The 19,128-nt window shown below is 45.3% G+C and overlaps 1 protein-coding gene across 1 annotated transcript in view; it reads left to right on the forward strand.

The window, feature by feature from the left end:
* Positions 1 to 19,128, forward strand: part of arid1b (AT-rich interactive domain 1B) — a 40,662-nt gene that overhangs the window by 11,888 nt on the left and 9,646 nt on the right. Inside the window, exons 3-14 of the mRNA XM_085372650.1 lie at positions 654 to 803; positions 2,718 to 2,831; positions 9,314 to 9,554; positions 9,638 to 9,721; positions 9,911 to 10,066; positions 10,142 to 10,481; positions 10,803 to 10,985; positions 11,415 to 11,569; positions 11,651 to 11,757; positions 14,170 to 14,307; positions 15,013 to 15,222; positions 15,391 to 15,610. Of these exons, the coding sequence (XP_085228776.1) occupies positions 654 to 803; positions 2,718 to 2,831; positions 9,314 to 9,554; positions 9,638 to 9,721; positions 9,911 to 10,066; positions 10,142 to 10,481; positions 10,803 to 10,985; positions 11,415 to 11,569; positions 11,651 to 11,757; positions 14,170 to 14,307; positions 15,013 to 15,222; positions 15,391 to 15,610 (2,098 nt within the window). The remainder of the gene's footprint in view (positions 1 to 653; positions 804 to 2,717; positions 2,832 to 9,313; positions 9,555 to 9,637; positions 9,722 to 9,910; positions 10,067 to 10,141; positions 10,482 to 10,802; positions 10,986 to 11,414; positions 11,570 to 11,650; positions 11,758 to 14,169; positions 14,308 to 15,012; positions 15,223 to 15,390; positions 15,611 to 19,128) is intronic.

The raw sequence follows: 19,128 nt of genomic DNA on the forward strand, positions 1-19,128 counted from the left end.
TGTTGGCAGCTAATGTCACCTAGCAACAGTTCTCCAATATTTAGCAATCAGTCACCAACCGGTTGCAGAATTTTTATTTTTCCAGAGTTAGTAAAATCACTGTGTGATCGAAGCAGTCACCAAGTGATTCTACTTTAGAAACATGACCAGGTAGAAACGCAGCCTGACTGCTCATCGGCGTGTTACCCGATGAGTTTGGGCTCTGGCTGCTGGACTGGGTTCTGCATACACTGCGTAGCATAATGCTGATGTTTCTGTCCTGGATGCAGTTCCCACTTTACTGTCCGCTCTGGTCCTTTTGTTCAATAAAATAGAAGTAAAATGTCGACATCCATGCTGCATACTGCATGGATGCATGGATTTAATGCAGGTGATGATTTTTCACAAAATAAAGAGTCATTCAACTTTAAAGCAGTGCTGATGCTTACTGTAACAGTACAAAGGAAAGACGTGATTTGTTGCTAAAGAATACAAATTGTAAATTTGAGTTTGTTTTATTTCTTTGCACTCTTCATGTTTCTGACCTGGAGTCTTTCTGTCTGTTTAGCCTGTGGAAATCTATCGGCCATTCAAAGCCGTAACCTTGTGTTTGTGGTGTTAACAAGGTAGTATCGATTGGCCTTGTGTCTCTGATGTCTGTGGTCTCTTCTCAGATGGGCTCTCAGTACAGCCAGCAGCAGCAACAGCAGAACATGAGCGGTTACTGCCAGCCGGGCCAGCCGCCGTACTTCAGCCCGCCACAGCAGCAACCCGCCGCCCCCAGTCAGCCACCGTACATGCAGCCCCGCCCACTGCCACAGCAGGTAGGACTGGGATTACAAACCTAAACTTTATTTTGTCTTTCTGATTTCACTGTTAATTCACTCAAATTCCTGCACATCTTTTCACAATAAGAGCCTTTTATAGGAGTAAAGGGAAGGGAATGAACCTCTTGACAATTCTTATTGTGAAAAATAAGAAAGAGGCTTCAACATATAACCAGAAATCAGAAGATAAGAAAACGAAAAGTTGTATGATAATGCTGTCAAATATAAAAGAAGTTGTGATGCTGCTGTGGATGTGTGGCTGTCTTCTGTGTGGATGTTTCGGAGGGGAAATGGCTCGAGGCCTCCAGAGAGCTTTAAGCTGCCAGACTCTCCAAGCCTCACAAGTTCAAAACATCTCAGAATGGCTCCTGAAATGCCTTCAGCTAGCAAGCTCCACTTACTTTTGTTTCTGTAGCACTTAAAAAAGACATGAAGTGTTCTACAGAAGTCAAAAAACAGTATCCAAACTGGAATTAAGCAGGAAAAAACTAAAAGAGCACAGACATTAGAAGTAATAGATAAATTTAATAGAAAGAAATTCCATCCATCCATTTCCTCCAGGCCACGGGATAGCACGTTAGTGAGACTTTAGCACGCCATTCCAGAGACCTGATCTGTCCACTGGGGTCTGCTCATAGCTGGGTGGGATTAAACAGCGACGAGGTAAATCCTCATCAGCTTCTATTGTGAAATTTTCCCATGAAGGAAGCATCGAGCTGAGCTTCGGTTCTCTGAAAAGACCAGATTAACTTTAGTATTTAGTTTGTATTTGCTGATAATGACAATCCTTTCTGTCCTGTTTCTGTCCTAAAGTGTTACTTCATTTGGTCTTTCTCCACAAACATGGCTGTCTTTGTCTTCAGAGGATCGTGTTACACAAGGTTTTGTGAAGACATGAAACAGAGAGAGAGAGAGAGAGAGAGAGAGAGCATCTCCTCGAGTCTGTTTTTTATCTGATCACTTCAACCATGTCAGACGTTCATGGTGTTTAAAAGGAGTTGGCTGCAGGCAATGGGGAAACCCCGACCTCCAGCTGCTGTTTTATCATCTTCATCTTCCTCAAGAAGGCAGCTGAGACTCTGACCTGCAGCAGGCAGCAGGAGCCGCACTTTGAGACTCCCAGCAGCTACCACAGCTCCACCTGCAGCCGAGAGATGTCCAGGACTTCTCTGAGATCTGCTACAAGTGCATTGTGGGATGTCTTTCATTTTTTCTGAATGGGTTGTTGCGTCTGGCTCATTCAGGACACGTCAGAGAAGGGAGACCCGCTCAGCTTGGGTTTTCACCAAGTCCATTTATTAATTATAAGTTAAAAAAGGAGAACAGAAGAAAACTTGGTGCTAACCTTTATCCAGACTTCATGTAGAGACGACTACAGCTCAATCAAACCAAATGAGCAATTGTAAATTGACACAAATTGGTGCGATTGGGTCTTTTAGGAAACCAACATATTACTGTGGCCAGTGTCCATGTTTACCACTTAACTAGGCCTATGCAACACATCTATAATGAAAAATCCAACTAAACAAAATCAGCAAATGTGAAGAACAACCACTTTTATGCACCGAGGAAGACGTAATGTCCCGGCCAATATGATGCTTCAACCGCACGATCAACACAAAAATGCCACCGATGGGGCTTCAGACAGGATTTAGATAGAAAACATTATCCCATGTACTTCATCTGCCTCACGCCTGAGGCCATATCTAAAGTCACCATCAACCCAACAGAGCACACAGAGGAAACCTGCAGGCTCCACACAGAAAGACCTGAGCTGTACAAAGAAGACAAAACTAAAATTCAGCTGCCCGAAACACAGCTAACTTTCAGCGACTTTGTTTTTTGTTTTTGTTTTTTTTTGCCGTTCGTTCCTGTAAGATTTAAATGCTTTGTCTGTCTGTCACCCTGCAGGAGGTGCCGCAGGAAGCTTACGGGGGCCGGGGCCAGTCTGCCGCTATGACTCCTGGGAAACCAAACCACGAGGAGATGAGTCTGAGTCAACAGGAGAGGCCGTCCAGTCTGCCAGTGAGTTCGAACACACAGCTGCTCTCTGCTGGTCAGGCACAAAGACCCCCAACCCTACACACGCACGCACGCACAAAGTTCATCACCAACAACAAGCCAGAGTTTCCATTAGCAATGGACGATATAACCTCAGAATATTATCACAATATTCCACAGAAGGTTGTGATAATATTTCAGATGATATTGGAAAAAAGCAGCTCACAGGCAGGAGGATTTACTATTGCGAATGAAACAAGGACATTTTCCATCCTTCTGTCCCAGTGAGCAGCTGTCTCTGGGTCAAAGAGTGGATCAGTAACTGTAATAGTCCAGCGCTGCAGCGGTGCTCGGTGGGTCACTCATTACTAGCTGCTAGCATCTCCTACTCCTTGTTGCAATAGGCAACATAACAATATGATGTCACTATGTCATTAATATCATAATATGATACTTTAATAATAGCAATAAAAATTAATACCAGTATTATTACGGATGCTCTGAATGGTTCCCATCACTGTTTGGTCAAACCATGCCAGAGTTCAAAGAGTAGAGTGATGGTCGTGGTCACCCTGGGTCATAAATCAGACTCACCTGAAATTTATCCTGTGGGGCTGACACACTGATCCTCAGTCAGTACCACATCTACACCACAGAGTTCTTGTCCTGGTCTTTGACTGATGGCGGATCTGAAGGACAGCAGGATTCAGCCTAAAAAGCCGTTTAGTTTTTATGTTAATGTCATGGTCCTGGGCCATGTGGGCCCAGTATTCTTAGTTCCTTGTATTTTTTTATTTCGTTCCTTATTTAGGCCATGTTTTCTGAGTTGCCCTGTTGTGTTGTTCCCTAAGTGTTTTCCCTTCATGGCTTTTACCCCCTGTGTGCCCCTCTGTGTATCTGTGAGCCCTCGTCTCTCCTTATGTTTTATTCCATGTTTCCCCTGCCCATTATGTCTAAGTTCTCCCCGTGCTCTCTCTCCCCCCTGTGTGCCCTCTATGTATTTATGAGCCCTCGTCTCCCTTTGTGGTTGTTTCATGTTTCCCCAGCCCGTTATGTCTGTGTTTCCCCGTGCTCTCTCTCCTCCTGTCTGAACCTCTGTGCCTGTACATGTCATGTTCAGTTCACCCCGCCCTGTCTCGTTATGATTATCAGTGTCACCTGTGTTCCCCGTGTGTGCCCACTTTCCTCGTTTACCCTCTGTGTATTTCTGTCTGAGTCTCCCTCTGTTCGGCGTCGCGTTCTCCCTCATGTTGTGTGTAATTCTCCCCGTGGTTCGGTTCCTTGTACAGTTCATGCTTTAGTTTTCCCAGTTTTAGTTTATTTTGTATTGCTTCCCGTGGCCAGCAATAAAGCTGTGTTTTTTGAGTTTATCCCCGTGTCTGTGAATCTGCATCTTGGGTCCTTCCCCTGCCTGCCACACAACGGATCATGACAGTTAAAGCTTCCTCGAACTCCTGCTGCAGAATAAACCAAACCCAACCTGAGGAGTTTTCTATCAAACAGGCACGTACCTGTATGGACGGGCAGTTTCTTAATCTGCCTGCACCACTTCTTAAAAAAACTGATGAACCATCTGTGCCTCACTACACACAGACAGACTCTGTGTTCAGTTAACTAATAATTAACTAATATTAATGCTTTTGGCTATAATAATCGAGTAGTGATGATCGGATATGGTGACAGACCTGCATCAGACTTGGTTTTTATATATAAAATATTATTATTGTAATAAAATAAATATTAATGATAATAATAAATGTTTAGTTTGAATGCAGTTCTAAGGCTGTGTTCTGTTGATCTGTGGAAAGTTCTGTTCATGAGGTTTGGAGGCCGAGGTCAGACAGTTTTCCTCCTGGTGGGTCCGCTTTCTTCAGTCCCGACTTCTTGTCCTGTTCTGATTCCGCAGGCTCTGTTTTAGCAGAATAAGAGCTGTTTGTTGTCAGGCTCATAGCTCGTGATTCAGCCTGCGTGACATATTGAACACGTTTCATGCCCCCCCACTGTCCGCAGGCCGGCCTTGTTGTCGATAATGACGCCGTCCTCTTTTCTCTGAGTTGAAGCTCGCAGGTTTCACGCTCTGAGCGCCTGAGGCCCCCCGCCGCCTCAGCCTGTGTCGCTGCACCACTCAGAAACACACGACTGAAATAATGATGGCGACCTGCGACGGCTCTCGCAGGGAATCGCCATTTACATTTGAAATAGGTTTAACCCCGAAAAGACTCAGCCCATTAGCAAGCCAGCACGTCTGCTGCTGGATGAGCACGAGTCAGTTCAGACTGATTTTATTCACCACATTTCACTTCAGGCTGAATCCTGAGTTACTACAGAGGTTAGCTGCAAAACCAGTGGATGCAGAAGCAAGAAGATTGTAATCAAGAATACACACCATAGAAAATCAGGAAGATGATGATTAAAAAAACAGCAGAGACCATAAAAGAATAAAAGTGTATGAAGCAGAAACACATATCTGAGTGTTTGAGGAGGATGACGTGACAGCCAGTAGAGCAGGGCGATATGACCAAAAATATTTATCACGATATACATTTGAAAATTTGCAATAACGATATAACTGACGATATAATTGACACTAGACAAAATACTTTACAACTCCACAGCTTTATTAGTGCAAAAAAAAAAATCAATGTATTTTCACTTAAACAAGCAGCTGTTTTATGTGAATTAAAGTTATATAAAAATGTAACAGTGCAAATGCAAATTCCTTGCTGACAGTTTAACCAAAAGGCATTTTCATTGAAAACTGGCCGACATATCCTCAGCATAACCATGTATAATATCCACAAAACTTAAAAAGAGGTTATACACACACAATACGGTAATATTATGTTGAAGCGCAGTACGTATCACTCCTCGAGGCTCCTGCCTACGATAGCCGTAATTCTCCGACAATCCATCAAGTGGTGCGGCTTCGTAGCTTAGCAAAGTTGTACTAAAACATTTGACAGATTTTCGAGCGCCGTGTACCACATAAAATCGTTTCGAGGTCAGTAAACACAACCAGAATTCATACATAAGGCCCATTGGATTATAAGGGGCACTGTTGATTTTCAGAAAAATCAAAGGATTGATTTTAAGTGTGCTGTATTTTCCCAAAAACACGGTAATAATGACGGCCCGCTAGCATGCTCTACCAAAAATAGTGCTTTGTTGTGTATCTGACGGACGAAAGCTAAACCAGTTCCACACCATTGAAGTTGCAGCATTTTTACAAACCAATTCTGGTTCATCCGTTTCATTTAACGATTTGCTTTCGCCGCCATGCTTTTTCCGCCATGTGCGTATGAAAACAAAGGCGCTGCGCATGCGCGTTTTACCCATATTCTATCGCGATATTTCATTCTTCTATTGTTGCCCAAAATTATACCGGTATTACCGTGAACAGTATGATATGGCCCAGCCCTAACAGCCAGGGCTAATTTTCATTTATATTTCTAAACTTTTTGGTCGCTGTAGTTGTTGGCTCTGCGTGTTTCTCCTGTTTGTACAGAGACGTGTGATCTCGCCGTTGGACAAACTTTACCCAAATGAAAGAAACGATTTCACCTGTTTGTGAGGGTTTAGGGTTGTTACCTTCTCACAGTGCCCAGGTGTATTAAAGGTTTTCAATTTAACCATCATCACCACCTCTGTCTGCAGTATAAACAGAGAGATCTCAGTGGTCATGGGAACTTAAAACCCAGATTATAAATCCATCTAATCATATTATAATAATAAAAAGTTGGCGCTCAAATTTCTCTCACACAGACGTCACCATGAGAGAATCTAGAACAATGGCACAGCTCATCATCTTTAATTAAACTCATTATGAAACATCAGTGAGGCCAGAATGGAGCCTTGAGGAACACCAATGTGTGACTTTCAGTTCACGTCACACCTTCATCCCACTCGATGATTTCAGTCTGTTAATTTCCCCACCTTCAGCTGCAGCTCTGCTTCAACCTCTCCACCCATCTCCATCACTGCCTTCGCCTCTTTCCTTCACGCTCGCTTGTCCTCCTTCCCTTCCTTTTCTCTCCTTCTCCTCTCTGTCTCTGTTGCTGTGCCTCATCACCCCTCTCTCGCTGTTTTCCTCTTTATCTTCTGGAGCCTCCTTTTGAAGTCGTGCTGCTGATGCAGTTGCCATGGCGACTACTGGTGGAAAGATGAAGGCTCTGTTGCAGGAGGAGAAAATCAGCAGAAATCAGCTGCACCCGAAGGCCTCGCAGATTCTTTAATAAGTTGACTTCAGTTCAGAGTTGGCGATGTTCAGTCCCAATGTTTCAGTGACAAAAATCCAAAATGTGTTTGTTTTTTGCTGACGGTTGCTCATTTTTCCGTGTCTGCTCAGTCTGAAATGAAGAAAAGAACGCTTGACGCCTGTAAATGGGTTTGACCTAGCAGCGAACAAGGACACGCTTCCCTAATTCTCGGAAAGACATACGTGACAGAAACACTGACAGAGAAGAAGAGACGGGTCCACGTCTACAGATTTGTTTCTGCCAGATAGCTTCACAGTTTTTAATCTTTTTTGTCGTTCAAACTCACGAACTGGTCCCTTTCTGTTTTAAAATGTTTAAACTTTTGAGTAGGACTGGGTGATTAATCCGATTTATTATCAACAATAAAAACATAACTTGCAATCATCAATAAGTACTTAGATTTAAAAATGAAACGTGAGCTGCTCTAAAATTGATCCCCATAGATCAATCAGATGATTGGAGCGCACCTCTGCACTTTTCCATGTTTGACTCTTTCTGTTCTGGTGTGTGATCACATGACGCCAGCGGTGTTCATCGCTGTTTAATGGAGAACCTGTTTCAGGGAGGTGCTGTCTGTTAGAGGAGGAGGAGGAAGAGGGCTCGCTCCTGTTGGAGAAACAAAGAGAAGCGTGTTGTTCTCTCTGCAGGAAAACTCCGAATGAGCGATGAGGTCGGAAAATTCTCTTCATCCAATCAGAGCCTGCGAGGCTTTAATGAAACAGGGTAATTACGGCCATAAATCACCGACCTGCAGCACGTCGCTCCGTGGCGGCTCCTTCACCTCCGCTTGCTCCTCCCTGTTCTTTCTCTCAGCCGCTCGGTGCTCTGCTTTTATTTCTGTTACTGATGTGTTTCTGCTTTAAAGTCCAGTCCTCTGTTTACTCTACGGACTCAGCCTCTCCTGATAAATTACATTTTCCACAAAGAACTCACATTTTTCCTCCAAGAACAAACAAAAACAGCCAGGCTGAATTTGAAACTGTGGAGATGTGGAGCACAGACAGTGGAGGAGTTGGCGTAGCCTTCATGTTTTAAGAAAAACTTAATGAAAGTCTGAAAACAGCAGAGCTGTGAGGCCAGATTGCATTTAAGACAACACAGTTCACCTGCTTTTAGCTGGCATGATTCGTGCTGATGGCAGCAAAGGTTTGTAATAAGAGACTGGGACTAATAATAAATCCTTATAAGAAGAAAAACCTTAAAATAGGTGTTCTACGACTATCCAGAGAGCATAGCAGGCTTTGGGACACATCCAAAGGTGCTTTCTCAGGTGAGGGTGTCCAGTGTTAATGACACCTGTCCGCTGAGCCCCAAATGACTCTTTCGGTGGACTGAAATGAGGAGACTCGGCAGGTTTCAACTGGGGTGTAACGTTCCTTCATTGGTGTGCACATGAACCCTCGTTTTTACAGATGACAATCAGACTCACAGATGCAGCCATTTGAATCTTTCCTCAGTGCTGTGTTTGGCTGTAGGTTCATGTTCAGCCTTTTTGATTTTTCCTCTTTTTAGTCAGCCAAAAAAAACTTTAATTCTTGGCGAGTAGTTCCTCCTTGTAGTTTTTGCAATTTTGTACACTAACGAGTGAATATTCAGGTTTTTTCCACCTCTGTACATGACTTACAGTCAGCTCTTGTTAATCAAAAACAGATGAAGCGCAGCTAGAAATCCATTTTCTCTGCACCAAGGTCCATGGTGACCTCTCTGTTCGAGGTTTGCTGTGACGTTCGCTCCTTCAGAAGCTGCAGACTCAGAGCAGTTTCCACTCAGCTCTGCTGCTTTGAGGTTAATGTGCTACAGCTGGGACGTTTCCACCTCCTTGCCTTATTATGGCGTCTGCTGAAGGAGGCGTTTACGAGCCGGCACCAAAGAGCGGTCAATGATCCTCCTGTGAGGGTGTTACTGATGTCATTTACCAAGCAGCAGCGGCTGTAACGATTCACCAGAAGACGAGTAAGAAATAAAACAGAAAGCTAAAGTCCAACGTGCATCAGAACAGCTGCTAGTTGTGGTTGGTTCACTCAGTTCAGGTACATATGAGTTTCTGTTAGTTTACTGTGTGGCAGGTTTTGTCGGAAAAGACTAAACTATGATCATAAATCACAGAAGTCAGCTGAGGTTGTGTCTTCAGTTTAAAGCACTCGGCCGTTTTCTGTCCTTAGAAGTCACTTGAGTTGATGCAAACAGGTAACAAGTGTGAAAAATGTCCAACAGGTGTTTTATCATCTGCTGCTCTGTGCTGTCTTTCAGGACCTCTCCGGCTCCATCGATGATTTGCCCACTGGCACAGAGGCGGTGGTGAGTTCGGGGGGATCGGGCTCCGGCAGTGCTCAGGGCGACCAGGGGACTCCAGCCCGTTCTCCATTCTCCCCGCACGTCTCCCCTCGCCTCCCTCCGCCACCTCGCACCGGACCCTCCCCCTCCCCGTCCCCCGCTGCCTCTGGCAGCCAATCGCGATCCGGACCTCTTTCCCCCGCCACCAGCGGACCAGGTGGGAGCACAGTTATGAGTGTTATCACAAGGTCCTGTGATGCGTTTGATGTTCCTGTGGAGTAACAACTCTGTTTGTTTCAGGCTCTCAGATGCCCCCTCAGGTCTCAGGTCCTGGTCCAGATGTTGGTCCCCATTCCTCCCAGTCTGCCATGACTCAGGACAGAGGTACAAGTCACCAGTACAACTGAGTTATTGTAGATTAACCAATCATTTTAAATCTTTGTATGTGAGCGTCTGAGGTTAAATGAGGTTTAAGGTTCATGGTTTCTGAGTTTTTACAGTCTGTCATGTTAGCTAAGCTACTGCTAGGCTAACCCTGTCCCTTCCCCCCACCACCTTTATCTTCATCTCCAGGTTTCCCACCCACCATGCAGCGCAGCACCTCTGGGTCTCAGTTTGGGCCCCAGCAGTCCTCTTCGTCAATGACCCCTCACCCAGGGCCGGGGGGGCCGATGCACCACAGCTCCTACCAGCAGGCCGGCCACTCCTATGGGCAGTACGGCCCTCCAGGTTGGTTAAATCACAAAAACACTTTGTTTTCTAACTTCTCACTGCATCTCTGATAACTTGTCTGGTCCTACTCAGGTAACTACCCGCGGCCCCCACATTATGGCGGGCCGGGCCTGGGCGCGGGCTCCAGCCTGGCCAACAGCCTGGGCTTGAACGCCAGCAGTCCCATGCACGGCCAGGGCCCGTCCACCCCAGCGGGCCGTGGTCCTGGCCCCGGGCCCGGTGTGGGTGGGCGGCCTTACCCTGCAGGAGGAGGCACATTGGCCCCGACCTCACCTAGCATGCCGCAGGCCACCGGGCAGGGCATGGGGCCCCCGGGACCCAACACCAGCTGTAAGCCACCTGAGGTTGTCCCAACCACCGGACCCGGTGCCAACTCATCATCAGCACCGTCTACAGCAGCCAATCAGAGCAGGTGAGTTGACCCACCGAGCTTTAGCTACAGTTCGGTGAGGTGGCCTGGTCCTCACAATCATCAGCAGCTTTTAAATATAAATCTGTGAAATGATGCTGTTAGTTCTTAATTCATCCTAACTTTTCTTATTGAGGGGTTAAAAACTAGAGTCAGTTTAAATCTGCTCAAACCTCCCAGTGTGTCCATGGAAAACTCCCAGAGGACGAAGCCGGCGCTCCTGTGGAGCCGACTGAATTGTGATGAAGCTTGTTTTTGATTTTTGGGCTCAGACTGATGAACGTTTGTTCCTTCTCTCCCTCCATCCTCCTTTCATTTTTCCAGACCTCCCTTCGCTCGCTCACCCATCTACCACAGCCCATCCTGGCACACCGGTCGACCTGCCCTCTCTCCCACCCTCCACCCCTCCCACCCTCTTACCCACCCTCATCAGCACCACTCCCAGCAGCTCAGTGCCAGTGCTCAGCCCCAGCAGCCTGCTGTGCAGGCCCCCTCTGAGCATTATGGGTAGGTTTGTTAGCAGACAGCTGTGAGGGTCTGCTATAGCTCACAGAGGGTTAATGACACGTTTTACTAACTACTTCTTCTGTGGTTCTGCTGGCTGCTGCTGCTGCTGTTTTATACCCACAGCTGAAGCTAACAGTCACAACATGTTTCAACTTTGATTCAAGCTCTCTTAAAAACATCATGTTCTTCTTCTACAATGCTTAAATGGTACCAGCGCCACCTGCTATTTATCCCACCAAGCAAATTTCTAATATAACAACAGCAGTTTTAAACTGGACACTGGATTAATATTTGTTCTGGATGGAAACCTGCTTGGGTCAGTGCTCTGACCTGCTAAGCCCTCAGCTCTGCTTCTTTGGCTCCTCTAACAACACAGTTCCAGCCTGTTCCACGCCTTTGTAATGGTCATTTATCCTTTTTCCTCTCCAGGCAGGGCAGCTACCCGGGCATGACACCGCTGGGTGCAATGGGCCCTGGAGGTCCAGGAGGCCACGCAGGTCCTGGAGGTCCTTACAGTCAACAGCCAGGGAGTAACTCTGGGAGGATGACGCCACAGGGACCCCCCTACAGTGCCCCACCATCAGGTAGGAACGCAGACCTGAGCACCTGTCAGAGACTGGTTGGACGTTGCGGAGGTTATGAATTCTGATCTCTTGGTCTTTCAGGCCCCGTGATGATGCCAGCTGAAGGGATGGGTCCTCACGCAGATGCCAAGCAAAGGGTGGAGCTGAGCAAAGAGGGTGTTGGTCCTGTAGGAGAGCCCAAACCCAAGGTTTCTCTCTTTGGATTTTTTTTTCCCAACAATATCTTTATTATTTTTTACATTTTAATGACTTACAAACAGTCAGACAGCAAAAAGAAAACAAAAAAGTAATCAGATTTGTCACTCCGTTAAAGGCCTAAATTTATCATTATCCCAAATCAAATGTCATTGCCCTCAGTCCTCGTCCTCCTCAGATAATACAAATCCTTCTACAAAATTCACAAATGGTCTCCACACCTTCTCAAAACCATCCAATTTCCTTTTCAGTATACATGTTATCCGCTCCAATGGCAAAGCCACCATCATTTGTTTTTTCCACTGTGTGATACTCGGTTTCCTTGTTCTTTTCCCATTTTAGTGCGATTAATCTTTTTGCTTGTAACAAACCCCTCTTTGGCTTTTTACTAACCAATTACAGCAGCTGCTTGGTCATGGTTCTGGCTTTCAATTCAATTCAATGTCTTTATTGTCCCACAAGGGGAAATTAGTTTAGTTTAGCAGCTGGAGGATAAAAATAAACAGAACAATACTATAAAATAATAATAACAATAATAATGACAGAAAGTTCAAGGACAATTATTTGCCATTAAGGAGACAAGACGCAGTAGGGATAAAAGAGAGCTTTCTTCTCTGAGCACGCTCAGACAGATGCACGAGCGCCCAGTCTAACGTGAGAGCAGCTTAGCCTCTTCGTAACTGAAGTTCTTCTGATTTTACCACAGTTTAAGTCGGAAGTTTATTTGATGATGTCATTAAATTGCACCTGCCGCAGGTCCGATGCTAGCAAGTTAACTGCTGTTTTTTACACTGATGTGATTAAAACGGAAATAATCCACAGAGAATTTGTAAAAAGTGATAAACCCGTCTGAGCGTGTCGGGGACGGCAGGTCTGTGGGCGGTTCCTGTAGGAAGTGATCCAATGAACTGCTGAACCATCAGTGCCTTAAGCCCCACCCAGTGCTGATGGTTGGCTCCTTGTGGACTCTAACATACTTACCAACCTGTCACCTGACAGTCAGCGGTATCCTTTAAAGAGTTTACCTTGAGAATGGTTATTTCACTGCATCTCTGAGGCTCTCTGTCGGTCTGTATGTGTGGACGGCCTTTAAGGCTTACTGCCGTGAAGGTGAAGGCTGTGTGGCAGCAGATGCTGAGCTGACGCTAACGTGCAAACGGGATCTATTTGTGTTTGTGAGAATGAAGCTGGGGGTAGGAGAGCGATTCCCCCAAGTTTCACCCTTCCTCTCAGGCAGTTCTCTTCATCATGGCTGACAGCACTGATCAGTTTACTCCTAGCAGCATGCCACTCATTACACCTGAACCCGTCTTTGCTTCATCAGCTGGTTTGGAAGAGTAACAGAAACCCAAAATAACCAACACGAGGCGGAGAGCGGCGCTCTCTTTTCTCTTGTCTGTTTCTTCTTGTTTTCCTCACTCGGCTTAGCAGCTGCAGAGTTTCTCCTCCTCCTCACTGCTCTCTCTGACTCTCTTCACCTCGTTATCTAACAGCGAAGTGTCGGCCTTGATCACATCCGCTGCCGAGCTGTTTGTGGCAGTCGGGGTTACGCGAGGCGGTTCAGGTGATGAGCGGAGGCTGCTTTGTTTGCAGGAGAGTCTCAGCTTGGCTTCCTCATTAGACGCCGCCGCTGCTAATTTTTCCCAGTTTGCGTTTCATGCGGAAGCGGTTTGACACTCCACAAGTTAGGTGATGTTTTTTATGTCAACTGTCAGAGAAACTTCAAAATAGATGTGAGAAAACGAGGAAAGTGAAGCGAGTCGTCTGTTCTTGTTCCCTCGATAACGAGAGGAAACCCGATCGGCGTAAACCGTCACCACCTACAGGAGACGGCTTCATCAGCGTGAGCATTTATTGAATCTGTGTTGAGTGACATTTTATACAGGACGGGTTTTATGCTTGATGAGCACTGACAGGTGGAGAGAGCTGCTAAAAGTCACATTTCACTGAAATGAGAACATACAGGATGATGACAAGAGATGCCGGAACAACTCTGCTTACAAACGTGCTGCTTTTTTTGTGCGTTTCCCTGATTTGTCCTTGAGGGCCACCGTACCAGGCTATGTGGTTAGTTTAATAAAGGCTTCACATCCAGAGCAGCACATACCAAAAACCAAGGAGAACCAACCACACAAGTGTGTGTCTTCACTCCTTTCCTGTCGTCTCTAACAAAGACAGACACACACACACACACACACACACTCTTCCGTGTTCGCTGTAATTAACCAGAGAGCAGCGGCTGGTTCTCTGCATTTAACCAGCTGTTGGCAGACATGTTGTTTCTGCTGTCGGCTAACTGCAGGTGCTCCAACCTAGACTGCTGCCGGCTGTGAGAATGAAAACCTGAGGAAGAAACAACTCCTTCTGATATGTGTGTGTGTGTGTATGTTTGTGTTGTATCAAAGGACTACAGCTCACAGTGTGTGTCCCAGCCCCCCACCCCCTGCCCCATGTCCCCCAGCTCGGCCAGCCTGTCGTCCTGTCACGGCGAGGACAGCGATGGCATCAGCAGCCCCGCCTGGCTCAGGACGCCGAGCAGCCCGGTAAGCAGCGCAACGCACAAACACAACAACAGTTTGCACTAATTACATCGACACTTCCTGCTGCTCGTGGATGAAAAACCTCTGACTCCGGATCCCGTCACTTGCAGACGGTTTTTTTCAGACACAAACCGCATGAGATGAATCCGCGTGGTTCAGATGTTATTTTGTGTCCATTTCTTTATCATTCATTGAGTTCATTTGCTTAATTTCATGAAATGTAGCATGTGAGCAGCAAAAGAAACAGACCTGAGGGGTGGGGCAGTTGGTAGTTATATTAAAAGTCACAGAAGATCGTTCTGTGGTTAACGTTCACTTCTGAACGGGCTGCAGGTGATGTCACAGTCATGCAGGCGTCCACCTCATCTGAACTTCCTGTTTTTTTACCTGTTTCTGGAGATCTGAGATTTTCGTAGGATGAAGCAGCAAAAAGCTGAGGGTTGAGGTGCTTCTCCCTCCACGCCAGCGACTGCTGCCATGTTGACCTCTTGAACTCTGATTCGGAGTTTCTGGTGGATGTTTATTAGTAACGTGGACAGATCTGTCTGAGTGGTTTTAAAGTGCCGCTCATGACTGACGTGCTGCAAACTGTCACCTGTAGACAGGTGTGGGTGTGTCGGTCTTATTTAGAGGTTCCTTTGCAGCTCTGACATGTTGGCTCCGCCTCTGTGATATGGAAAGCTGAAGGTGCTGTCTGTGTCTCTGCAGAAGCCCAGCGTGGCCACCATGACCAACGAGAAGATCACCCGGCTGTACGAGATGGGCTCTGAGCCAGAGAGGAAGCTGTGGGTGGACCGATACCTGTCTTTCATGGACGAGAGGGGCACGCCTGTCCCAAACCTGCCCGCCGTCGGGAAGAAGCCACTAGACCTCTGCAGGCTGTACCTGGCTGTCCGTGACATTGGAGGACTGGCCATGGTGAGGCAGCACTGATCCTCTCTCTGTCTCTGTTTCCTCTTCTTCCTCCTTCAGGGTTCAGCTAATGCCTCATTCATTAGGTCGTGGAGCTCGATCGGTAAATAAATTTGGTTGTGCGTTCCTGCCATCTGCTTGTCTCTGAATCCGTGTTCCCGTTGTGGCTCTCAGGTGAATAAGAATAAGAAGTGGAGGGAGCTGTCATCCCTGCTAAACGTGGGGACGTCCAGCAGCTCAGCCAGCTCGCTGAAGAAGCAGTACATCCAGTACCTGTTCGCCTATGAGTGCAAGATGGAGCGTGGCGAGGAGCCACCACCCGAGGCCGCAGGGCCCGCCGGAGACGCCAAGAAACCTCCGTCACTCCAGGCCAAGATCCAGCCGCCCTCCCCGGGTAAGACAGATCTTCTGACACCGGAGAGGTTCACACTCAGCTTTGTGTCTGTTTCCAGCTGAAAGTGTAAAAATCAGAAACGAGAGTGAGACTGTGAGAAAGGAGGTGTTACTGATGCTGCTGTAGGGATCACACACACACACACACACAGCCAATTATGTAACACACACTGCGAGCTGTCAGGCAGGCTGGAGGAGAGTGTGAATGTAAACATCAGTGACCTCATACTGACCTAATTTCCCACGATGCCGGTCTTGCTCTCTCTTCACTGCAGAGTTGTCTCTTTGTCTTTGTCCTCTCAGTTTCCTTCTTTATCCTTGGTTTCACAGACACACCAACACCAAAGAAACACTGTAGACTGATGAGAGCGCTCTGAAAACATTTCGAACATCTTAAATTTAACTGTCAAATCACAGAATGATAAATAAATGATATTAGAGTAAGTGAATATTTTGCAGTTAAAATGTGATTCATTCCTCTCCTGTCGTTTGCTGGGGAAGTTTGCCTGGGACCCGAGCCCCATGGCTCGAAAGCAGTTTGCTCACTCTGTGTCTGTCATCCATTTTCCGTTTTGCTGGTGACAGCTACGTCTGCTCATCGATCAAGGGTATTCCCAACTCTGGAGTCGCCGCCCTGCCCAGCAGGTCCACGGGTTTAATTCAAGTACCGCTGCAGTCAGCTGTAGATTCTGCAGATAAACCGTCATCAATTCGGTTCGCCCTGCTAAACGTTCACTCTATAGTAGAGATGGCACGTACCACTTTTTTATGTCCGATACCGATATCATAAATTTGGATATCTGCCGATACCGATATGAATCCGATATAGTGTTTTTTAATCAACAAAACTGTTTTTTAAATATCTTGCTGCATTTTGTATAAGTTCATACTCAAGTTTAAAACAACAACTACACTAAAGCTATTCTGTTATACCTGTATGCAAAAAAAAATATTTCATAGTTCAGCAATACTGATCAATCTAATAAACTTAAACCTACACCATCCTCCCTATTCTGGTATTTTAAAGAGTACTTAGCATAAATATTAAGCAACCTAACTAATAGGGTTCCAACTCCCAGCAACAACAAAAATAAATAAATAAAAAATAGGGAACCACCCCTCACGCTCCACCTCATGATGCTTAATCGACGTAATCAACCTTAATTTGATGCAGTGTGAAAAAAAATGCACAGAAATCAATTATTTTTCAAGAAATATTAAATAGATTCAACATCTTTCTTCAACAAAATTGCAGACTGCACAGATGGTACCTTCCCAAAGGAAAAAGTACTATAGCTTACTAGGGTATATATATTAGACTTAATAGTTACTATATACAGTAATTGACTTCTATTCATTTTACATCAAATTAAAACTTTGGGTGTCAGATAATTATTTATTAAAAGCTAGACATTTTAAATGAGAATAAGAAAGAAAAGTATGTCTTTGTGCCCCCTTTTCCCTGTTCATGCCCTATCGGCCCCCCTGGCTAAACTTTGCTAGATCCGCCCCTGCACAGTTACCAGCGTCAGCTACGTAGAAAAAGATCCTCGAGTAGAAAGTAATATTAAATACATTCTAACAATAGCTGATCAAGCTTAAACGTGCTGCTGTTGTTCAGCCGCTGGTTTCCTCTTTCTGGTGCAAAATGGGCCAAAAGCAAACTAGAGACACGGACTCGCGACAGAAAAGCCGATCAGCTGATCGTTAAGCAGTTTCATGATTGAAGTAGCAGCAGGAGAGGCAGTCGCTTGTTAAGCTTAACGCAGGAATGCTTTACAAACATTCAGAGATGGACTTACACACTTGCTTTACTCCTCTCGGGATAACTTTGTCGGAGATGAAATGCCGGGTTGCTAGCGAAGCTCCAAATGCTATCCAGACCACCGACAGGTCCAGCATGCCACAGCCGCTCTATCACGTGATGCATACTGCTCCGACGTGCTAACGTTCTGAGGTGAGTTATGGCGTGTTGCAAGTTTTGTGAGGTGCTTTCGTGATATTTAATGGATCGGATTACATTTTTTATTTTTCTCCGATATCCGATCCAGTAATTTAGGTCAGTATCGGACCGATACCGATACGTAATATCGGATCGGTCCATCTCTACTCTATAGCAAACAAATCATTTATTCTAAATGATCTTTTTATTAAAGAGTCTAGATTTTATGTGTCTGACTGAGACGTGGCAGCAAAATAAGGATTATGTCCACTTGAATGAAATCTGCCCGTCTGGCTGTTCTGTCATTGGAACTCCGCGTCGTTTAGGACGTGGTGGAGGACTTGCTGCTGTTTACCAGGACAGACTCATATGCAAACTGATGACCTCGGACTTCTTTTCTTCATTTGAGTCACAGATGATGAAGGTCGGTTCTCTGAAAACCTTTTACTGTATTTTAATCTATCGACCTCCTGGACCTGCTGGGGTCTTTCTAACTGAATTTAACGACCTTCTGACATCGATCATTAAACTGGAGAAGGTTGTAATATTGGGAGACTTAAACCTTCATATTGATGACGCTTCCTGTAACACTGTTGCTGAGCTCATCACTATCACTGAGTCTGTTAACTTTAAGCAGCATGTTTCTGGCCCCACACATACAAAGGGCCACACTCTTGATCTTGTTTTCTCCCTGGGTTTAAATATACATGATGTATGTGTGGAAGATGTCCATGTGAGTGACCATAGTTGTATATTCTTTAATTTGTCATTTTACGTGGATCCTTCACCTCCTAAATTGATGATCCAAAGGCGGATTATAAACCAGGATGCTGCTAGAAGGTTTTCTGCCATGTTTGTCCCTCGCATGGCTCAAAATGATATGGATTCACTTATTTTGTCTTTTAATAATCAATGTAAATCTATTTTAGATACGGTGGCACCTCTGAAACTAAATGTTGTCCATTCTTCAAATTTCTGTCCTTGGATAAATGAAAATATTCGAAATTTTAGGAGATATTGTTGCAAATTAGAACGTTTATGGAAGGCTTCCAAGCTTGAGGTCCATAGGGTACATCTCAAGGAATCAATTTTCTCACTTAACGACATGATAAAAAATGCCAGAACGGAATATTTTGCTAATCTAAAAGCTTCAAAAAAGAAAAATCCCAGAGTATTGTTTGATACAATTAAAAACATTGTCTCTCCTGATATTCCTCATGTACCAGTCTATACTAAATCTGATTGTAATGACTTTTTAAACTATTTTGTTAATAAGGTCGCTGCTGTCAGGTCTAATATTTCTCCATCATCCTCTCAGTATCACACTGACACGTTGCTTACCTCTGATACCTGGTCCTCTTTTACCCCTGTTACCTTACAGGACATCAGTGCTCTGCTTGGTTGAATGAAACTGACTTCAAGCCACCTTGATGTACTTCCTCCATCATTTTTCATTAGTGTGTTTGACTCTATTGGCCCCTGTATTCTGGAAATAATTTTTTTTTTTTTTTTTTTTTTTGCCTGTCCCGTTTGGCTCTTTTGCCATCAGAATTGTTGTCTAAAGGCAAAGAAAGATG

The sequence above is a fragment of the Diplotaxodon limnothrissa genome, linkage group LG15 (assembly GCF_057381915.1).
Source record: "Diplotaxodon limnothrissa isolate DT_005_m linkage group LG15, D_limnothrissa_male_GT1.1, whole genome shotgun sequence".
Lineage (NCBI taxonomy): Eukaryota > Metazoa > Chordata > Actinopteri > Cichliformes > Cichlidae > Diplotaxodon > Diplotaxodon limnothrissa.